The following is a 21,275-nucleotide window of genomic DNA, read 5'->3' on the forward strand; positions in this document are numbered from 1 at the left end:
GAGAGGTGCTCCAGCCCTTTTATCATGTTCGTGGCCCTCCTGTGGACCTTCTCCAACTGGTCCATGTCCTTATCCTTTTCCTTATTCTGGTATACCACTGTGAAACTTTGTTAAATTCCATCAAGTATGTCAAACTCTGTCCAATTATTATTTTGCCTCAAAAAAATGTATTACAGCTTCTCTCTTTTGAGTGAGGCGCATTCCACTCATGCGAGAAAACAAGTCCATGGGAAAAGACAGGATACACCCAAAGGTGCTGGGCAAGCTGGACAGTGTCCTTGCTTGTCTGTCCTTGAAATTTCAGGGCTGTTGATAACTGCAGAAAGGCAGATTTTGCACCCATCTTCAAGAAGGGTCAGAAGGAGGAATTGGAGAACTACAGCCCAGTCAGCCTCACCTCATTCCCTGGTAACGTGGTGGAGTAAATCCTCCTGGAAGAAGGTTCCAGGCCTGAAATGGACAAGATTGGGAAGAGTCAGCAAGGGCAAATAAAAATCACCCTTGACCAGCCCGCTTGCATTCTCCATGAAGGAAAATGTCACTTAGTGGGCCCTTGCTTTACTAAGGCCTTTAACACAGGCCCCCTGGTCTCTCTGTATCCAAACTGCTGAGCTCTGGCGTGGGTGAATGGATCATAGGTGGGTGGAAACTTGACTGAGCTATGTAGTCACAGTACAACCAGTTATAGTGGCCTCCATCAGCGACCAACACCTAGGGCAACACTGGTTGATATCTTTATTAATGGCCCGAACAAGGGAACAGCGTAAATACCTGGTCTGTTTGTGGATGATGCCAGATGGAGAGGGAACTCCTGAGAAACCTCATGTCCATCTAGCTGACCTAGGTGATGTTCAGATGGCTTGTACACCCTGAGTTCCTCAAAAAGTCAACAGGACTGAAGAAAAGGAAGGAAGGAGTAAGAGGTAGAAGTAGAAATATTAATTGTGTCAGTATAGATGTAGTAGTTTCTCTGAACAAAATAACTGTCTTTATACACAAGTCTATAAATATATATGCATATGTATTTGTATATCTCTGTATTTATACCTGTTATATCTACAGAAGCACACAGGGAGATGAAATCTTGCAGGGACTGAAAAGAGAGAATGACCAGATGCCTTACAGGCTCCTTTAAGAAGTCACTGTAACACAGCTATGATGAGATTTGTGCAGAAACGGTCATCCAAAAATTAGAGTGTTTCACTGAAACTGCTGCCCCCATCAGCTGAGAGAGCTCGATACCTTGGTGTGACTCTGTGCCATGAGTGAGGAGAGGCATGGCCAGAGAAGGACAGGAAGATTTTGGGGAGCTCTGGGGTCTGTGCTTGAAACAAAATTCTATCAATTAATGCTGCAGGCTTGATTGTGACAGAAATGTTCAGGAAATTTTACAGAAAAATGAAACAATGAAGAAGTAAACACAAAGATCTAAAGTGAAGAAATATTTTAATATGCTTTTCATCTTATTAAATTATTTGTGTTCTTATTCTCCTTGGTTTTGTTCATTTTGATTTAACATACTAGTCTTTGGGGGGATTTTGTGACTGTTTTCTGTTTTTAGAAGGAAAAGCCATTTCCAAAACTGATCTGGGATGCAGCTACAGGGACACAGATGTCTTCAGGTACAGTGACACAGGCGCCTGGTGCCAGTTCAGGTGCCCTGGGACCCTCTGCCTGGCCCATGCAAGCAGTGTCCAAGGCACCCTGGTCTTCTGTAGGAGACCTCCTGTCCTGTCTGACAGCGACCAGTCCCAGGCAAACACCTCAGCTACAGTGGGGCCTCTACAAGGGGCACTTTATGTCCCTGGTCAGACAGCTGAGCTCTGCCTGGAAGGAGGAAGAACTGCTTCTAACTTCTAAAAGTCACATGAATACCTTTATAACAGCTGAGATAATTGAATCCTTTTCCTAAAATGATGATGTCTTTCCACCATGCAAGAATAGGAATTTCCTGGGAGTATAATAATGGGTGGAGAAGAAATATTGACCTTCACTTGTATTTGCATTGCCAGGACTCTGGCCATTATACCGTGTATTCTCCCAAATCATAGAATCATAGAATCATAGAATGGTTAGGGTTGGAAGGGACCTTCAAAGGTCATCTAGTCCAACCCCCCTGCAAGGAGCAGGGACATTCCTGACTAGATCAGGTTGCTCAGAGCCTCATCCAGCCTGGCCTTGAACATTTCCAGGGATGGGGCATCCACCACCTCTCTGGGCAACCTGTTCCAGTGTTCTACAACCCTCAGTGTAAAAATTTTTTTACACTCCATCTCCCTCGACCTGCTGGCCATGCTCCTCTTGATGCAGCCCAGGATGCGGTTGGCCTTCTGATTCACAAGGGCGCATTGCCTGCTCATGTTGAGCTTCTCATCCACCAGCACTCCCAAGTCCTTCTCCTCAGGGCTGGTCTTGATCCATTCTCTGCCCAGCCTGGATTTGTGCCTGGGATTGCCATGACTCAGGTGCAGGACCTTGCACTTGGCCTGATTGAACTTCATGAGGTTTGCATGGGCCCACCTCTCCAGCCTGTCCAGGTCCCTCTGGATGGCATCCCTCCCCTCCAGCGTGTCGACGGCACCACACAACTTGGTGTCGTCGGCGAACTTGCTGAGGGTGCACTCTATCCCACTGTCCATGTTGCCGACAAAGATGTTGAACAGAGCCTGGCCCAACACGGACCCCTGAGGGACGCCACTCATGACTGGTCTCCACTTGGACATAGAGCTGTTGACCACCACTCTCTGAGTGTGTCCATCCAGCCAACTCCTTACCCATTGGCTGGTCCGTCCATCAAACCCATGTCTCTCTAGTTTAGAGAGAAGGATGTCGTGCGGGACAGTGTCAAAAGCCCTGCAGATATCCAGGGAGATGATGTCCGTTGCTTCTCCCTTGTCCACCAATGCTGTCACCCTGTCATAGAAGGCCACCAAATTGGTCAGGCCCAATCTGCCCTTGGTGAAGCCATGTTGGCTGTCACCAACCACCTCCTTGCTCTCCATGTGCCTTAGCATGGTTTCCAGGAGAATCTGCTCCACGACCTTGCCAGGCACAGAGCTGAGGCTGACTGTAGGCCTGCTTTAGGAATCATAGAATGGTTTGGGTTGGAAGGGACCTTAAAGACCACCTAGTTCCAACCCCACTGCTTTGAGCAGGGACATCTTCCACTAGACCATGTTGCTCAAAGCCCCGACCGACCTGATCTTGAACATTTCCAGGCAGGGGTTGCTTCTCTGGGCAACCTTTTTAAGTGCTTCACCATTCATGTAGTGAAGAATTGCTTCCTTATATCTCATTTCGAGCTAGTCTATTTCTTTTGAAGTCATTACTCTTTGTCCTATCACTACATATCGTTGTCAAAAGTCCCTCTCCAATTTTCTCATAGGCCTGCTTTAGGCAGTGGAAGGCTGCTAGAAGGTGTCTCCAGAGCATTCTCTTATCCAGGCTGAATAGCCCCCACTCTCTCAGCCTGTCCTCATTGAAGAGGTGTGTCAGCCCTCTGATCATCTTTGTGGCCTCCTCTGGACTTGCTCCAACAGGTCCACATCCTTCTTATGTTAGAGTCACCAGAGCTGGACCCAGTACTCCAGGTGGTGTCTCATGAGAGCAGAGTAGAGGGGGAGAATCACCTCCCTCGACGGGCTGGCCATGCTTCTTTTGATGCAGCACAAGATGCGATTGGCTTTCTGGGCCGCAAGCACAAAGTGCTGGCTCATGTTGGGCTCAGTGGAGTAACTGCCACAGCCATCCATGGAGTAACTGTCATCATCTTTTCTAAGCACCCCATGGAAGTCTCTGGATGTAGGAGCCCGGGCCTCCATGGGGACTTTAATGACCCTGGAATTTCTGGAAGAGGGACACAGCAGCATGCAAACACTCCAGGTGGCTTTAGGACAGCTTATTGTCACAGCTGCCAGATGGGTCAACAAGGGCAATGCAAACCTGGATGTGTTATTTACAGAGAACGAGGAGCTGGTCAGTGGTGTGAAGATTGGCTGTTGTGACCCTGAAACAGTGAGATCTGAGGTGCTCGGAGGAGTGTGGAACAACAGTAGAAGTCTGCAGATTCTTGTCATCAGTGGAGCAGAATTTGGCGTATTGTGGGGAGTTTTAGTGGGGATCACATGGTCAGCAGCACTGATGGACAGCAAAGCTCAGTGTACCTGGTCTTGAAGGACAGCATCCTCCAAGCACAGGTATTATCTGTTTCAAAACTCTGTTGAAATTCAAAAGGCAGTTCAAGGGCATTATAATAAGATGTGACTAGTTTAGAAACAATTAAAGAAGAAATAAAGATAATATGTGGACCCTGCTGAATTCAGTAAGAGTAGGTGGAGATAGATCTGAGATACTCCATGTCCTCTTTGCCTCGTATTTCACCAACAAATTCTCCTCAGCCATTGTGCCTCAAGGCAGGACTCTATAGGAACACAACCAATGATGGATAGGAATCAGATCAGAGATTACTTGGTAAACCTCAAATAGTACCAGTTAGAAGAAAACATATGTGTAAATCCAAATTTATCTTGACGGAATGTGTCAACAGCTTGTTCGTTGTTGTCCATGCTTGATGAAAAAGAAATATGAGACTCTACAGAACAGTGTCCAAGTTCTCAGAATGAAGTCTTCTTACACATTTTTTTACTACGATGTCTCTTCTGCACATGATTCAAGTTCTTCCTGATACCGTCATACAGGGGTTGATGCAGTTGCCCACACAGAGGTGGCCACTGCCTTCAGGATACCGAGGGGTGCCTGAAGCCCCCACATGGGACTGGGAAATGTGACCCAGGGCTGATGGGAGCATTTCTGGAGCAGGAGATGGTGGACAGGCAGGGTAGGCCAAAGCATCTCAGTTGAGACAACTCATTTCTCTCCCTTGAGGAGAAGGGAAAGTCTGGACAATTGCACCCAAGCTGTCCAGTGTTGGAGGAGAATGAGAAATGAGTGGGTCTCGATGCTGCAGAGCCTGCCTGAAGACATTTCTATAGCCCAGATCTGCTGCGATTAGCGCAGGCTGTTCAAAAAAGAGCTTTTCATGCACTTTGTCTCTTTGCGTCCCTCTGTGAATTGAGGGAGCTCATGGCTTCAGAGTGTGATATGCTGTGAGCAAATATGAACAAACAGCGTCCAGCGCAGGGAGTGCTTTGGGGGCTCCTGGGCTCTGTGCTTGGCACAAAATGTATTTTCCTTTGGTCTAAGGCCATGCACTGTGGAAAGTGAACTTCAGAGGAGGTAAGGTGGGCTTAATATACAGCAGAGGAGTGAAATTTGTTTTTTTTTATTGAACTAGACATTCATTTAGTTTTGTTTTTTTTTTTTTAATTAAGAAATATCATTCTGTATCCAGGTGCACGACATTCCCCAAGTAAAACAAGTGGAAACTGGTGTCAATGGGCGAAATCAGGCAGCTACAGGCTGGAGTGGAGAAAGCTCTGATCTGAAGAGAGGTGCTGTCAGTCCCAGGTGGCTGAGGAGAGACATGTGAGGTTGTACATGGGGATGAAGACTGCCCATAGAGTGTCTGACATACAGGGTCCTGACTTCCGTACATATTCAGATTCAATCAGGACTCAAGATCTGTATCAATAGGAGTTTGCTGATGGCACTTAATGCATAAGCAGGAAAAAATGGTGTGGTGCATAAAGAATAAATAGTTTCTTACTGACATTTATCATTGAGAACTTTGTACTTTGACTGCACTCCTGTAGCCTCTCAAATTAGCCACCTAAGAACGGAGGAATTGAATTATGCCCAGAGACTTGGCTTGTTAGGGCATTTTGCATGTTAATGAGCCCTCTGCTGCCAAGTTCCTGAACTGCAGGCACCGAAAGTGGATTCAAGTGGCCTCTAGAGCAGTCAAAGTCAGCAGCAAACCTCCAAGTCTCTGGGGATGTCAGTGGGCCCCACTGATGGCCATCACTGAAGAGCCCATGAAGGAATGAGGAGATAAGGTTGCTGTCCCTGTGAGCTGGTGAAGTAGGAAGTCAGAGGCACTGCTTACAGGTTGAAAATCCAGTGTTAAGGCAACTGTGAAGGCCCTGACATGTTCCATTGAGCAGGACGATCAAGGACTGACCCCATACCCTGGGCAGGGGGATCCTTTCCCTCACGGGATGCTGAGGGCCATTCCTGGGAGCACTGAGATGTGAGGGTGTGTGATGCTGAGTGCAGGAGAGCAGTAGGACACCTCCCAGCCTCTATGGAGAGTGGGGAATGGGGAAAAAAAAAGCCTTGTGGCTGTAAGGAACTCATGTTTTCTCAGGGGTCTGATTGGAAGAGACAGCAGCCAAAGTAGAAAGGAAAAGAATTTCAGTTCCGTTGGATGTTCCAGCCTCAACAAAGGGACCATCTCCACCCCTGCTTCCCCTCCTCACTCTGACCCCTTGCTGTCCCAAGTTTGACTGAACTCACAATGGCTGTGAGTTCCCCATCACCTGTGCAGCTTCTTCCAAAGCCCTGCTAATGCTCCTCAGGTTCTAAAGGTGCTAACCCAAGACTCCCTTCACTCCTCTTTTTAGCTCCATGTCCCGGCCCTGAACTGCTGCCTGAACATCCACCTGCTTCTGCTGCCTCAACATCAAAACTGAACATATTTCATTTGAGCATGACACACTCCCACCCCTCGCCATCTTCTTCCTCTCTTTTACACACACACTGCCACACACACACCACTGCATCCCTGCACTCTCACATGTCTCACAATCATTTTTCTTCCCCTGCAGTGATGGGAACTCAGTCCAGGACGTTTGTGCATCTTCCATGCAGGATGTCCCTGCCCCCAGAGAGCCGTTCTCCAGGGCAGTGTGTCCATGCTGACCTGACTTGCTGCCCCTGACCCCTCCCTGTGCTCTCCACATGGCCCTGACCTGCTGGCCCTGCTCTGCAGAGTGAGGGGCTGTGGTGAGGAAGCCATGGGGTGACAGTCCCAGGCAGATCCCTGTGTGGAATGTCGATCGTTCACCATCTCCAAGGGAACCAGACACCCACATGTTAAGGCTCAGCCCAGGCCCATTCTTGAACACCTTGCCCCATGCCCTCCTCCCCTCATCCCATGGAGAACCCCAGCACAGCAGCACGGCACTGTGGGGACAATTCCTTCAGCCTGACCTCAGCTTTTGATGAATACTCCAACGTCCAGACACTCCCATTGTAGAAACTACCTTTTATTACAGCGATGCAACATGGGAGGCTAACAGTACCATTGTGTCAGACACATGTGAACAGACCTCTGGGTCAGACAGGCTGGATCCATGCCTCTGGTGAAGTGGAGTGCATGCAGGCATGGACAAACATGCTTATCACAGATAAAATGCCCAAAGTACACAACAATTCTGAGGTGAATCACTTCTGTAGAGCCATGGGCATCTTAATGCTTCTGAGAAAGAGCTGATTGAATCAGCTTCTGCACTGTGTCTTTCAGCTCCTGGTTCCTCATGCTGTAGATGAGGGGGTTCACTGCTGGAGGCACCACTGAGTACAGAGATGACACCACCATATCCAGCGATGCAGAGGAGATGGAGGGGGGCTTGAAGTAGGAAAATATGGCAGTGCTGAGAAACAGGGAGACCACAGCCAGGTGAGGGAGGCACATGGAAAAGGCTTTGTGCCGTCCCTGCTCAGAGGGGATCCTCAGCACAGCCCTGAAGATCTGCACATAGGACACAACAATGAAAACAAAACAGACAAATGCTACTAAGAGACTAACTACAAGAAGCCCAACTTCCCTGAGGTAGGAGTCTGAGCAGGAGAGCTTGAGGATCTGGGGGATATCACAGAAGAACTGGTCCACAGCGTTGCCTTGGCAGAGTGGCAGTGAAAATGTATTGGCAGTGTGCAGCAGAGCATAGAGAAACCCACTGCCCCAGGCAGCTGCTGCCATGTGGACAGAAGTTCCGCTGTCCAGGAGGGTCCTGTAGTGCAGGGGTTTGCAGATGGCAACATAGCGGTCATAGGCCATGACAGTGAGAAGCCAGTACTCTGCTGACATCAGAAAAAAGAAGAAAAAGACCTGTGCAGTACATCCTGCATATGAGATGGCCCTGGTTTTCCACAGGGAATTGGCCATGGATTTTGGAAGAATAATGGAGATGCAGCCCAGGTCAAGGAGGGAGAGGTTGAGGAGGAAGAAGTACAAGGGGGTGTGGAGGCGGTGGTCATAGGCTATGGCAGTGATGATGAGGCTGTTGGCCAGGAGCGCAGCCAGGTAGATGCCCAGGAAGAGCCAGAAGTGCAAGAGCTGCAGCTCCCGTGTGTCTGCGAATGCCAGGAGGAGGAACTCAGTGATGGAGCTGCTGTTGGACATTTTCTGTTTCTTGGCATGGGAACCCCTGTAAGGAGGAAAAGTCATTGCAAGCTCAGAGAGAATTTTCTGAGCCAAACTAAAGAAGTTTTGTACAGACTCTTCCCTCCCTAATAAACTCTGTCCCTTTTGTTTTTTCCATTTCTGAAGACCTTCCTTCATCTCTGTTGCTGAAGCTCTGGTTTGGTGCTCGCTGAATGTGCTGTGAGGATTTGGGCTTCTGCCCGCTGGCTGCCCAGGTGTCAGCCCTGCTCTGCAGCAGTGAGTTCATGGGAACGGTGGAAGCAGGGGCCAGCTCTGGTGTTCGACTTTGCCAGATGAAACCACCCCTAATGCAGAAGGGCTTGTCAGCATCTGCACCTCCTGTCCTAAGGAACGAGAATGGTAGAAGCTAGATTGAACATTTAGCTTTTTTACTTTTTTTTTCCATTATTTCTGTTATATTAATTAAAAATTATTTTGAGATGATAGTAAGTAACCCTCAGCATTTTGTGCTGCATACAGGGAGAACAGAGTGAGTCTTGTATGAGAAGAGAATTGCTGTGGCTTAGTGCAGAGTGAGGGGAGCTGGACTGTCCCTCAGTCCCTGGGGCTCTGGGCTTACAGCATTCTGAGATTAAACACAATCACACTGCTATGTTTCAAAAAAAGCCAGCAAGCACTGCTGAGTGCAAAGGAATCCACTGCAGACCGCTAGATGTCTAACCCTTACTCAAGCTTTCAGCACCTCACTTCTAGCCCACAGCACTCATGGCTCATTTCACCAACCCAACAGCAGGGTTTTGGCCACAGCATCTCTGTGCTGAACCATGGAGTGGTCAGGTTACACAAAGATGTTATGGGAGAGTTTTGCACCTCTGAGGGAAACTCACAGCTTGGGAGGACACACCAAGAAGTTCTGTTAGGTGTTTGCATGATTATATCTCACTGAGTGAAAAGCAGCTGATGCCACAGCCCCACAGCCTGCAGTGCCCACAGCCCCACAGGTGAAAGCTGGGACACTTGTTCCCATGGACACAGCTGCAGGAAAGGACCCACAAGATCAGGGGGGGACTCTGCAGCTGGAACTCCCCTCCCCAGACAGCCTGACAGCAAGAACAAGATCCCAGCAGCAGCACCACAGAGAGGTGGAGGCACAAGGGCAAATACAGCCAGGGTGCGGCTGAGAGAGGACAGGGCAGAGGCAGGCGGGCACTGGGGCCAGCGTCCCCCTCCCCCAGCTGTGCGTGCCCCCTCCCCGACACCACCATTGCCGGGCAGCTGCTCTCAGCCCCTGTGCTCTGCCGAGGGCCGTGGGCACGTGGCTGGAGAGCTGCAGCACGGCTCTGCTGGAGCTCTGGCTGCAGAGGAGGGGGTTCATGGCTGGGACCCCGCAGCCCTGAAGGCAGAGGCTTGGGTGGGTGGGAGAGGAGGCCAGGGGGTTTGCTCAGAGGAAGGGGGCTGCACTGGAGGGGATGATACAGAGATTTCTGAATTCTCCCTCCCACAACATTTCTGCTTTTAGTTTCTTCTCATTCCTTGACTGTAAACCTGCTGCCTGGGGATTTTCCTCTTGGGAGGTGTTTCCCTGTCTGATCTCTTTTCCCTGTCAGCACTCACAGACCCCATCCCAACCTCTGTGCACTCACCCTGCCCTACACACACCTGCCTGTTTGCAGGGCGCTGGCTGGGTGCCTGTTCCTGTTTGGAGGTTCCAAAGGCCAGGGCAGGACAACCCTGCTGGGTGCAGCAAGGGTGATGCTGGTGCTGCCCTGGGCAGAGGTGTGGCTGAAGGCACTTGAGGAGGCTCTTAGCAGACCAACTGACCACTCACAGTTACAGCTCAGGAGTCTCAGAGACTTCTTCAACCTTGACAGCTCCTTTTTCCATTAATTCCTTTTTCCCCTCTCCACCCCCTCAAATAAGAAACTAAAACCACAAACTCAGGGAGATCCTTATATTTGCAGTAACTCTGCCGTGACCTTACACTTGAAAAGCCCCCTCAGAAATGTCCTGGTGTGATCTGGAGCAGTGACCAGCCTTTACCTCTTGACAGTAAAAACCCTCTCCTACCAGGTGTTGCTTCTTCTACCCACAACTTCCCCCCACAGCACTGTTCAGAGCTCCCTGGGACAGATGAATGTAGACCCCAGCAAGATAGAAATCCCTGCTGTGGCACACAGCACCCTGGGGTGCAGGGAGGCTAATCTGAAGGAGAGCCCTGGGTACCCCTGAGTGCACACCCGGCTTCCAACCCTGCAGCCATACCTGGGAGAAGACAGCCGACATGCTCTGTCCCTCTGACGTTGCAGCAGGGAAGCTGTGCTCCAAAGAACGTCCTTCTTCTCTACACTGGGGAAACTGTGAGAGTCCTCCTGACAGATCCCATTGACTGTGGGATGTGCCAGCTTTAGCAGGAACCACAGATGCGTTGCCCTGGAGCCAGAGACTTACCCTGAAAAGTGCTGTAAAGATTTTTCTCCAAGTGAGCTCTCCTCTCTTCTCCCAGCCCAGGCTGCCTTTAACCTCTCTCTGCCTCGCTCCTCTCCCCTCAGCTCCTGCAGGCAGAGCCCTCAGCCCTGCTGCGCTTGGCAGAGGAGCTGCTCCTGGGCAGAGCTGTCTCTCTGCAGCACTGCCCTGTTACCAGCAGCTCCCTCCATCCCAGGAGCCCAGCCCAGCTCAGCAGCAGAGGCCCAGCCCAAGGCAGCAGTTTCTCTGTACCCTCTGGGCTCCCTCCAGCTGTCCCTGGGGCTGCAGGGGAACCTGCTGGGAAACAGCCTGAAGCCATCACTGATGGTCCCTCAGCTGGGGAGAAAGAGAGTTCCTTCCAGCAGTGTACTCTCTCTTATTTCTAGCACTGTATTTTTCTTACCATACTCAGATTTAGTTTCCAGAATCACCTTTTCACAGTTCAGATTTAGGCAGGACAGTTTCCCTTTCTCTTCACCATCAGCTGTATTTTCCACCTGTCCTTTGGGTAGAATGGCACTTGTCCCACATACGTCCTTCCTCTGCCTGACCTCAATCAGGGCAGTTGAATGTGGGTTTGATGGCCAAGCATGGGCTTGTAGTGCTACGCCAGACGCCAGGGCTCTGCAGCACAGCTGCATGCAGCTGGCACAGACAGCAGCGGCCCTGTGCAGGAAGCCCAGCCCCATTCAGAGCAGCGGTGTGACGGGCACCAGCCAGGCCATCTCAGACCAATTCAGTGCCTTTGCCCAGTGACTGAATCCCACCGCTGCAGAGACACAAGGTCTGTCCCTTCTCCATCCACTAGACGGATGACAGCACATGAACACAAAACATCTCCCACAGAGGTCTCTGCAAGTGTTCCGTCACTCCCAAACTCTCCTGGTTCTTCTCTTCCTCTTTGTTTAACCTCTCAGTGATACAAACATGTATTAGGTCAAGAATTTTCACCGTGTGCCTGTATCACAGGATGTCCACACTCAAAACCACTTGCAAGATCCTCTCTTCCTTGCTGAGATCGGCTTCACCTCCAGGCCAGACATGCTCCAATGTCCTCAGGCTGAGGGGCACAGGCTGGAGAAGCTGGACCCCATGTGCCATCTCTTCATTCCACTTTGGGGGAGTAACAGCTGCGGGGTGCTGGGACAGCTCACGTGGCTGGGGTGCTGTGCCGGGTGGGTATAGGATTATGAGGGTCATCAGGCCAGAAAGATCAGGAGGTGGGTGTCCTCAGTGTGAAGGAGCTGCTTAGATGTGTGGAGCTCGTCTCTGGGATGGACAAGCTGGGTGTCGCCTGGTGGGTGAGGATCAGAAGAGACACTGGTAAAGGTGACACTGCTGTGGGAGACAGAGAACCCATTAAAGTCTCCAGGGAGAACTGAATGAGCAGTGACCCTGGGATTACCTGGATGAGGAGCAAAACAGCATGCGAAATATTCTGGAGGTTTCAGGAGGGTCTTGGGACAGTTTGGGACACAGGTCTATGTAAATCATGTGCCAGATGGGCCAATAATGTTGAAACTGATTTGCATCTGTTACTCACAAAGAGGGAAGATCTGGCCACAGATGTGAAAACCAGAGTCAGCCATAGTTGTCACAATCGTTACATAATGGGGTCTCAGCTCCCAGGGAGAATGAGGAAGGAAAATAGAAAAGTGCAGATGCTGGACCTCTGAGGATTTTTAGTGGGGCAGCCCATGTGAGCAGCACAGAAGGGCCATCTGCACCAATAGTCAGGAAAACAAGAAGAGATATTCAGGAGAGAAGCTTGAGGAAGCACGAAATTCATGGGAAAGCACCACAGAAACAAGGAGGTGTACAGGAGATGGATGCAGAGACTTGAAACAAAGAAGGAATCCAGAAATACAGTTGGTTTTAGGGAAGCTCCACAGTTGAGAATTGCAAGGGGGTTCAGGGGCACAACAATCACCTGTTACTACTTCAGGAAGAGTTTAAGAAGAAATGAAGAGAATGTGTGGCCACTGCTGGGTTTAGTAAGAGGAGGAATAGATAGGTTTGAGGTACTCTCGGCCTTTGTCTTCTCCAGCAAAGTCTCTCAGTTGCATGTGCCTGAAAGGCTGATCCCAGGTGAAATGCAGCAGTGGATGGAGATGGAGTCAGAGGTTACTTAGGTAAGGTCAGTCCTTAAGAGCCCATTGCACCAGATGGGATGAATCCTAGGATGTTGAGACACCAGGATGATGTCTTAGCAAGTCTGCTCCGAGACATTTTGTGAGGTCATAAAGACTGGAGAAAGCAAAAAGCAAAACTTGCACCAATCTTCTAAAAAGACCCAAGGACTGAGCAGGGGAATTCCAGGCTGCAGTGCCAGAGGCCAGGAGCTGTGTGGCTGGGCAACAGCTCTGTGGGAAAAGGCTGTGGTGGTCCTTCAGTCTCATAAGGCAAAACATGACCCAGCAGAGAAGGTGGCCAACAGCATCCAGGGCTGCATGAGGAGCACCACAGCCAGAAGAAGTGATTATCTCCTTCTGCTCAGCACTTTTTACACTACTTCCAAAATATTTCAGGTTTAGACAGTGTGCAATCACAATGAGACATTGGCAAAGAGGAGTCAGTTCACTGCAGGGCTACTCAGATGGTAATCCTTCCATTTTCCTTCAAATGTTTCTGTGATTTCCCCAGGAATATCAGTATCTACAAGAAGCACAACAACAAAAGCATCTCCATCTCCTCCCCAGTTCTAAATCTATTTCTGGCTGTTCTGTACTCAGTGGTGCCTCCAGCAGTGAACCCCCTCATCTACAGCATGAGGAACCAGGAGCTCAAGGGTGCCCTGAGGAAAGTATATGAATACACATTATTCCATCATTAATAAGGACCCAATCATCTACATATAAGTCCCTGGAATACAGTAAAGTTCTAGTCTGTCTTTTGTTGTTCTATTTTTTTATTTTGCATTGTGGAGGCAGAAAGTGCAGCACAGCTGTTTGTCATTGGCGAATTTGGGCTATGTCCTTGAACACCACTTGCTCAATAACAAAAAACAGCAACTAGAACAAGATAAAGAAATACCGGAGGCAAAAATATTAAAGACAACCAAAAAACTATAACCAATCCAAATAAAGCACAAGGCACGTGAATAGTATATTGCTACCAACCAAATTAGATAATTAAGTGTGTGCACTTTGCGTGTAACTTAGAGTGTAAAAGACAAGCTGACTAACAATAAAGGTCTCTGGAACACCATCCACGCAGTCTGTGTTTTTACTGCCACAATTTTCACTGGCTCTAGTACATTCCTAAGTAAATGACCTCCCCTTGTCAGAGAATGAAACCCAGATACTTTACACTTCTCTTACAAAACTGTATCTTATGTGGAGAAGCCTGAGGGCCCTTCTCAGCAAGGGACACAGGAAGGTACAGGTGTCAGCTACATAAGATTCCTAATGCATCCTTCACATCATATACCAAAAACAGTTCTAATTTTTTAAAAACCCAACATCCTGCAAATTTTCACCTAAAATTTTAGAAAAATAATGGAGAACCCAGGAAAGCTTTGATGGGAATCTTGCTCATGTTAGCTCTATCTTTCCCCAAGTAAATACTGAAAGTTATCGAGACTCCGGATGGCTAAGCACACTGGTTTAAAGAAGAAAACTTTGCCCCTGTATCTATCAGTCAGGAATATTTATGTTCATCAATGAAAAGATGTAAGATTCTCATAAGAAGAAGAAGCATAAAGAAAATCATATTGAGAGGCTCCTGGAGTGACCGCACCGTAGGTCCCTGCTAACTGCCAGTCCTGGGTGACACCGAGCTGTCCTTTTTGCGTACAGCAAGGAAAGATTGCACCGCAGCAGCGAGGGGTCCTTTAGGGAAGCCTGGGTTTTGTTCTGCACTTTTACCTTGGGCTTTGTCATCCTGGGCACTCCCGTTTCCGATGGCCTTGTTGTCCAGGATACCGACAACAGTTTGCAACAGTCTCCTCTTCTTAGAGATCCAGTGCTTCTAACATTTTTTCCTCTGCCTCCACCTTGGAAATCTCTCCCTCCCTGTCCTCTCAACCTAGGATTATTGTTCAATGCTGCTGCCAACAGACGAGCTTTGTGTGCCTCTTCTTTCTGAGGGTTTTGCTTCAGCTGTCTTTCATCTTTTCCATTAAACATGAATGTAGCAATGCAATTTTACCCAAGCCTTTGCCCTGCCATCCTGGGCTTAGAAAAATATTTCTTAATATGTGAGGCTGCCTGATTTACAAAGGAAGAGACCATCAAAGTCTGATTTTCCTCATTTCCAGGGCTGACTCTTCTAAACACACTCACTTGTTTAACCAATTTGGTGTAATATTGAGAAGGATGTTCAGCATATCCTTGATGGCATCCTCAGATCTTAGCCCAATTTACAGTCTTCCTTCCTGCCAGTTCTGACTCTGACAATCTCCTGTCACGGTTCACAGTGTATCTCTATTGGCTGGTAAATTTGAGGGACTGACCTGGGTCACTGGTTGGCCATGGAGTTCTGCCCTGTGCTCCACAGGCCCATTTGCTAATTGTTTCCCAGATTTCAATTCTGTCATCAGCAGTGAAAAGAGTCTCAAACACTCCCTGCATGTCAGCCCACAGAGGGCTAGAGATGCCAAAGATGCCACCTACAGTTTGCATCACCTTCTCTGTAGCATCCCACTCTGGGCACTTGTTACCCCAAACCCAAATCAGCAGGTGCAAATGGCACGTAGGCTGTTCCCACAGAAAGCTGACCAGGTTCTGGTTCCAGCTCTTTTATTTCTTGTTGGAGAGCTGTTTGCACACCAGAAGGAAGCAGCAGCTGGAGCCGAAACCAGATCAAAAGCAGAAGAGCGAGCAGTAGCATGGGCAGGTGGAGCTGGATGTGGCACGTCCCTGATTTTCCTGTTCAGACAGAGACTTTTACTCAATTTCCAACCTGGAGGGGAAACCTCTCTGAGATTTAATAGTTCTGGAATGTAAAGAGATGCTATTTTTCCCATTTGTTCACAGCCCTACTTTTTCTCCACTCTGGAGGGGAACATTTGCTTTGATCCCTGTTAGTATCCCAGACATACCAAGAGCCACTTCTTGTGATGGGAACCAGATCTGCCATTGCTGGCATAATTAACTCAGCGTAATCAAAAGAACCAGAGTGCGGCCACGGTTGGTTCACATCACCAAAGGCAGTCACTCCTGACCAAATTTCCTGACACACGGCTTGGCTTTTTGGTGACTCAGCCATCCCATCAGGTTCCAGTGTTGCAGCAATTAATGTGCTGGTGAATCTTCCACTATCCTTCCTCTGCATCCCATTATTCCAAAATCACCTCCTTACTTCCAAACAAGCTCCACACTTCACTCATCACCCTGTGCCTGTGTCTCTTGAGAGGAACTCGGCAACAAGCCAACAGTGCAGGTCACGGGGTACGCATGGGAGAGAGACACTGGACCAGGTGAGTCGGCTGTGTCCTTTCTGGGTTTCCAAAGTGTTACAAAAATTCCCAACTGGCCAATGCTGACTGAGAACCTAGGATGCACATACAGAATTACCAGAGTGAATATTTACTCATGTTCATGACTGGTCCAGCCAAACTGGGGCACCTCAAATCTGGTTCACATGGGGTACTTAGAGCTTTCAGACATTGACATACAACAATATTTGACTAATCACTAATTAACAAATACACTCCTGATTACTAATCATAATAAAACTTTGCAAAGCAACTGTATTTCTGTGTCATCATCACAGATTGACGATGATTGATCCAGATGTCTCTGGAGTTGCTCTTGCTATGGTTCCTTGTCTGTGTTGCCAGACACTGGGAGGGTCTCAAAGCTGTGTTAGAGGGACTGGCGTGCTGGCGGTGAGTTGCAGGGGTGTCTTTTATCCCTCATGCACAGCTCTGAGATTCCGAGAAGTAAAGTCTTTGTTTTCAGGTCCAGACTGTCCTTCAGGTTCTTGTGAGGAGCTGGTGTCCGTCAGTCTGCTTCCTTGCGCATGAGTAATCCGTACACAATGTGAAATCTCTCTGTCTCTCTCCCTCTCTCAGGTTAAAATTCTTGCATACTATAGAGGCTGATTTGCATAATTGGGGGGGAAATGTTCATAGCACTCTGCAGACACACACACAGTGTGGTTCCCTCCAGGAGCTGGTTTTAGACCCTCTGTCTATCCAGCAGCTGGCCCTGGGATCCCCTCATCCCCCCCGTTCCCCGGGCCCACACAAGCACACACACATACAAATGTACGTATGAAGTCCCACTGGGCACCTCACCTCTCTGGCTCCTCAGTCACCCTTGTCAGGAAGATGTCATCATTGTGCTCCAAAAACCTCCTGGACGGCTTGCGCCTGGCTATGTCGCCCCTTCACAAAATACTGGGATAGTTTAGATCTGCTTTTGGGACCAGGGCCTGCAAACATGAGGCTTCTTCCAATTCCCTGAAGAAGGACTCATCTACTTCCTTTTCCTGATCAAGGGGTCACCACCAGACATCCACCATCCCCAACGTTGCCCATGTTGTTCTGCCCTCTCATGTTGACCACTCAGCTCTCAGCTGATTCATTGTCCCCAGGCAGAACTCCAGGCCCTCCTGCTGCTCTCTCCCATAAAGGGCAACTTCCCCCCCCGAGCACAGGTCTGTGGCCTTGTGACTTGTAGATCCCCCAGACCCCACAGTTTCTCCTGGAGGTGTTATTTGTAGTGCCCTGCAACTGCGCCTGCTGTTACCTTGTGAGAGACACCACCATCATGGTGAGCCATCTGCACACAAACATGAACAGTTGGCTCAGTGCAGGGGAACCTGGAGAAACTCTGGGCTTTGGCCAACAGAAACCTCTGGAAGTTTTACAAGGAGTAGGGCCTGTTGCAATAAGACAAGGAGTAATGGTTTTAAAATAGAGCGAGGTAGATTTACATTGGAAATTAGGAAAAAAAAATTCATAATGCAAGTTATGGAACACTGGAACAGGTTGCCCAGAAAGGTGGTGGAGGCCCCATCCCTGGAAACGTTCAAGGCCAGGCTGGATGAGGCTCTGAGCGACCTGATCTACTTGGGGATGTCCCTGCTCCTTGCAGGGGGGTTGCACTTGATGACCTTTGAAGGTTCCTTCCAACCCTAACCATTCTATGATTCTATGAGGCTCTGAGCAACCTGATCTAGTTGGGGATGTCCCTGCTCCTTGCAGGGGGGTTGGACTAGATGACCTTTCAAGGTCCCTTCCAACACTAACCATTCTATGATTCTATGATTCTAGTGTCCAGTCCCACAGAGTGGAGAGATTAACCAAATACATCAGGGCAGGCTGCAATCTGATTGACTGAGCAGGGGCTCTGAGGAGAAAGTGGTGGGCACTATGAAGGACACCATATGTGCTCACCATGAAGAAGCCCAGCTACATACAAGGCTGCATTAGGAGGAGCATGGGCCACCCAGACAACCTGAGGTATCGTCCCACCCATCTCAGAACGGCTGTGGTCCCACACAGACAAGTGTGTCGCAGTGTGGGGCTCCCCATTTCAAAGAAGTAGGAAGGAACTGGAGAGTGACCAGCGGAGGTCTGTAGAGGTGGTATTTGGAACCTGGTGCACATGACCTGTGTGGGATGGCTGAGGAACATGGGCTTCTTTAGTCCAGCATTGTGGATGCTCCAGACAGTACAGGAGTAGCCTGAGAGTGCTTCAGTGCATGGTTTCAGTGGTGGTGAAGCTGTTCTTCACAGTGAGAAACAAAATAAGAAAGAGATAATGCACTTTCAGATTTGCTCAGCATCAGAGCCACCTCTACATTTCCTTTCCCTGTCACCTCTGCCTCCAGGTTTCTGCTCTCACCAGCCCCAGGGAGGCTTTGTCAGTAATGTCCCTCAGTGGGACCCATTACGGCTCCAAGAAACTTTGGAGTTCGTGTCTGACTTTGACTTCTGGAGAGGTTTCATCAACTTCCTCACTGTGTCTCAGGTTCGTGGACTTGGCCCCAAACCCACCAGAGAGGTCATTAAAATGCCTTGGGCTGGTCCTCTGTTGCTGAGCTGCTCCAGGCCCCTGGGACACAGGTTGCTCACGGCAAGGAGGCAGAACGGCAGAGAGACAGCTCTGCCCAGGAGCAGCTGCTCTGTCAAGCGCAGCAGGGCTGAGGGCACTGCTGCAGGCACTGAGTGGGGACAGGCAGGGCAGAGAGAGGTTAAAGGCGGCCTGGGCTGAGAGCTCACTGGAGGAGAAACCTTCACAGCCCTCTGCACGGTAAGTCTCTGGCTGCAGGGCAATGAACAGGAGCTTCCTGGAGGGGTCTCGTCCAGCTGCCACAGCCCACAGCGATCTCTCTCCAGTGTGGAGGAGGAGGAGGACATGCTCCAGAGCAGGGCTTCCCTGGGTCTCTGGGCAATGCAGTCCAGAGGGTGGGGATGAAGCTGGCTCTCTGTTAAGGACACCCCATCTTTAGGGCATCCAGGAGCTGACAGCTCTTCCCTGGAGAGGGGAGTGTGGAGATCATCTGCATTTTAAACTGGGTTCCATCTTCTGGCTCAGAGAGGTGTGAGCCCAGGGCAGCTGACAGCAGGACGGATGGACAGACTGTCTGTCCTCCCTGTGCACCAAGGCTCTGTCCCTTTGCCTCCCAGGGCTCTCACGATGGCACCTGCAGTGTAGCAGAGATGCCAGGGATGTCTGCCTTCAGCAAACCCTCCTCAGGTGGGACAGGGGGCAGGAACAAAAGAAACATAACCACCCCCCCCACAGCTCTGCTTTGCAGCCGGGTGAGTAGGGAGGGACAGTGCTGAAATGTCATTGATTTAATGAGGGGATTTAAACAGAGATCACTGCTGGTTCCTACCTGCCTGTTGGTGCACAGCAGCACTGACTCCTCAGGAGCCCACAGCAGAACCCTCTGCTCCCCATTGCACCCTCAGCCAGCAGAACCCAGAGCTCAGCCAGGGAGCTGCATGAAGGTCTTTCTGGAAGGACAGAGGCTGGGGGGGGCGTGATTGTTCTATGAGAAATTGAGTAAGATTTCCTCTGAGAAGTCAATCCTAACCCTTAACTCTCTTGTCTTGCTTCGACAGACTCCTATGTTCGGAGGAAGGAAGTGTCCAACAGCAGCTCCATCACTGAATTTCTCCTCCTGGCATTTGCAGACACACGGGAGCGGCAGCTCTTGCACTTCTGGCTCTTCCTGGGCATCTACCTGGCTGCCCTCCTGGGAAACGGCCTCATCATCACTGCCATAGCCTGCGACCACCACCTCCACACACCCATGTACTTCTTCCTCCTCAACCTCTCCCTCCTTGACCTGGGCTGCATCTCCACCACTCTCCCCAAAGCCGTGGCCAATTCCCTCTTGGACACCAGGGCCATCTCCTACATGGGATGTGTTGCACAAGTCTTTCTATTTGTCTTTTTGGCCGTGGCAGAGTTTTATGTTCTCACTGTCATGGCCTATGACCGCTACGTTGCCATCTGCAGACCCCTGCACTACGGGACCCTCCTGGGCAGCAGAGCTTGTGTCCACATGGCAGCAGCTGCCTGGGGCAGTGGGTTTCTCTATGCTCTGCTGCACACGGCCAATACATTTTCACTGCCACTCTGCCAGGGCAATGCTGTGGACCAGTTCTTCTGTGAAATCCTCCAGATCCTCAAGCTGTCCTGCTCAGACACCTACCTCAGGGAAGTTTGGGTTATTGTAGTTAGTCTCTCAGTAGCATTTGTCTGTTTTGTGTTCATTGTTGTGTCCTATGTGCAGATCTTCAGGGCTGTGCTGAGGATCCCCTCTGAGCAGGGACAGCACAAAGCCTTTTCCACGTGCCTCCCTCACCTGGCTGTGGTCTCCCTGTTTCTCAGCACTGCCGTGTTTGCCTACCTGAAGCGCCCCTCCATCTCCTCCCCATCTCTGAAGCTGGGGGTGTCATTTCTGTACTCGATGGTGCCTCCAGGAGTGAACCCCCTCATCTACAGCATGAGGAACCAGGAGCTCAAGGATACCCGGAGGAGGGTGTACAAATCCATATTCTTCCATCATTAATAAGTACTCACCATCTACATATAACTCCCAGGAATGCAGTAAAATCCCAGTCTATCTTCTGCTCTTCTATTTTTTAATTTTGTATTTCTTTTTCAAAGTTGTGATAATATTAGTTGTAATTATGTATTGTTCATACAACTTCTTCTTAATTTTCAGACCTCTTTTTTCTCTCTTGTAAACCCAAGTTACAGAAGGAACTGGTCTCATTGCATACGTAAAGCAGCTGGAACATAGTCATTTGCCCCTACTCTCATCTCTCAGATCTCCTCTGGAGGTTGGGTCCCAGCTCCAGCAGGCAGAAGGGATTCAGGAGCCAAGGGCACAGTTGTCACATGGGAGAGGCCAACACCAATGTTAGCGTAGATGTTTGACCATGCAGGGTGAGGACACACTGCAGTGGGTGTGTGGTGCAGAGCCCAGTGTCCTGGAAGGCAGCTGAGACATGCAAGTACAGGAAAGAGGAGGCTGGTCCGTTCCCTTGGTGGAATGGAGAGTCCAAGAAGGTGCCCCAGGGCACCTGTCACCCCCCAGCCTCCTCTGTCAGATG

At 49.7% G+C, this 21,275-nt stretch overlaps 1 protein-coding gene across 1 annotated transcript; it reads left to right on the plus strand.

Moving 5' to 3' along the window:
* The first annotated feature begins 3,819 nt into the window (after positions 1–3,819).
* Positions 3,820–20,728, plus strand: LOC147599899 (olfactory receptor 14C36-like). The gene is made up of 4 exons (XM_086753508.1): positions 3,820–4,014; positions 17,377–17,469; positions 19,332–19,401; positions 19,773–20,728. Exons 1-4 carry the CDS (start codon positions 3,820–3,822, stop codon positions 20,726–20,728), a joined length of 1,314 nt encoding a protein of 437 aa, XP_086609634.1.
* Positions 20,729–21,275: the final 547 nt, after the last annotated feature.

Source organism: Chlamydotis macqueenii, chromosome 8 (assembly GCF_036417535.1).
Source record: "Chlamydotis macqueenii isolate bChlMac1 chromosome 8, bChlMac1.mat, whole genome shotgun sequence".
Classification (NCBI taxonomy): domain Eukaryota; kingdom Metazoa; phylum Chordata; class Aves; order Otidiformes; family Otididae; genus Chlamydotis; species Chlamydotis macqueenii.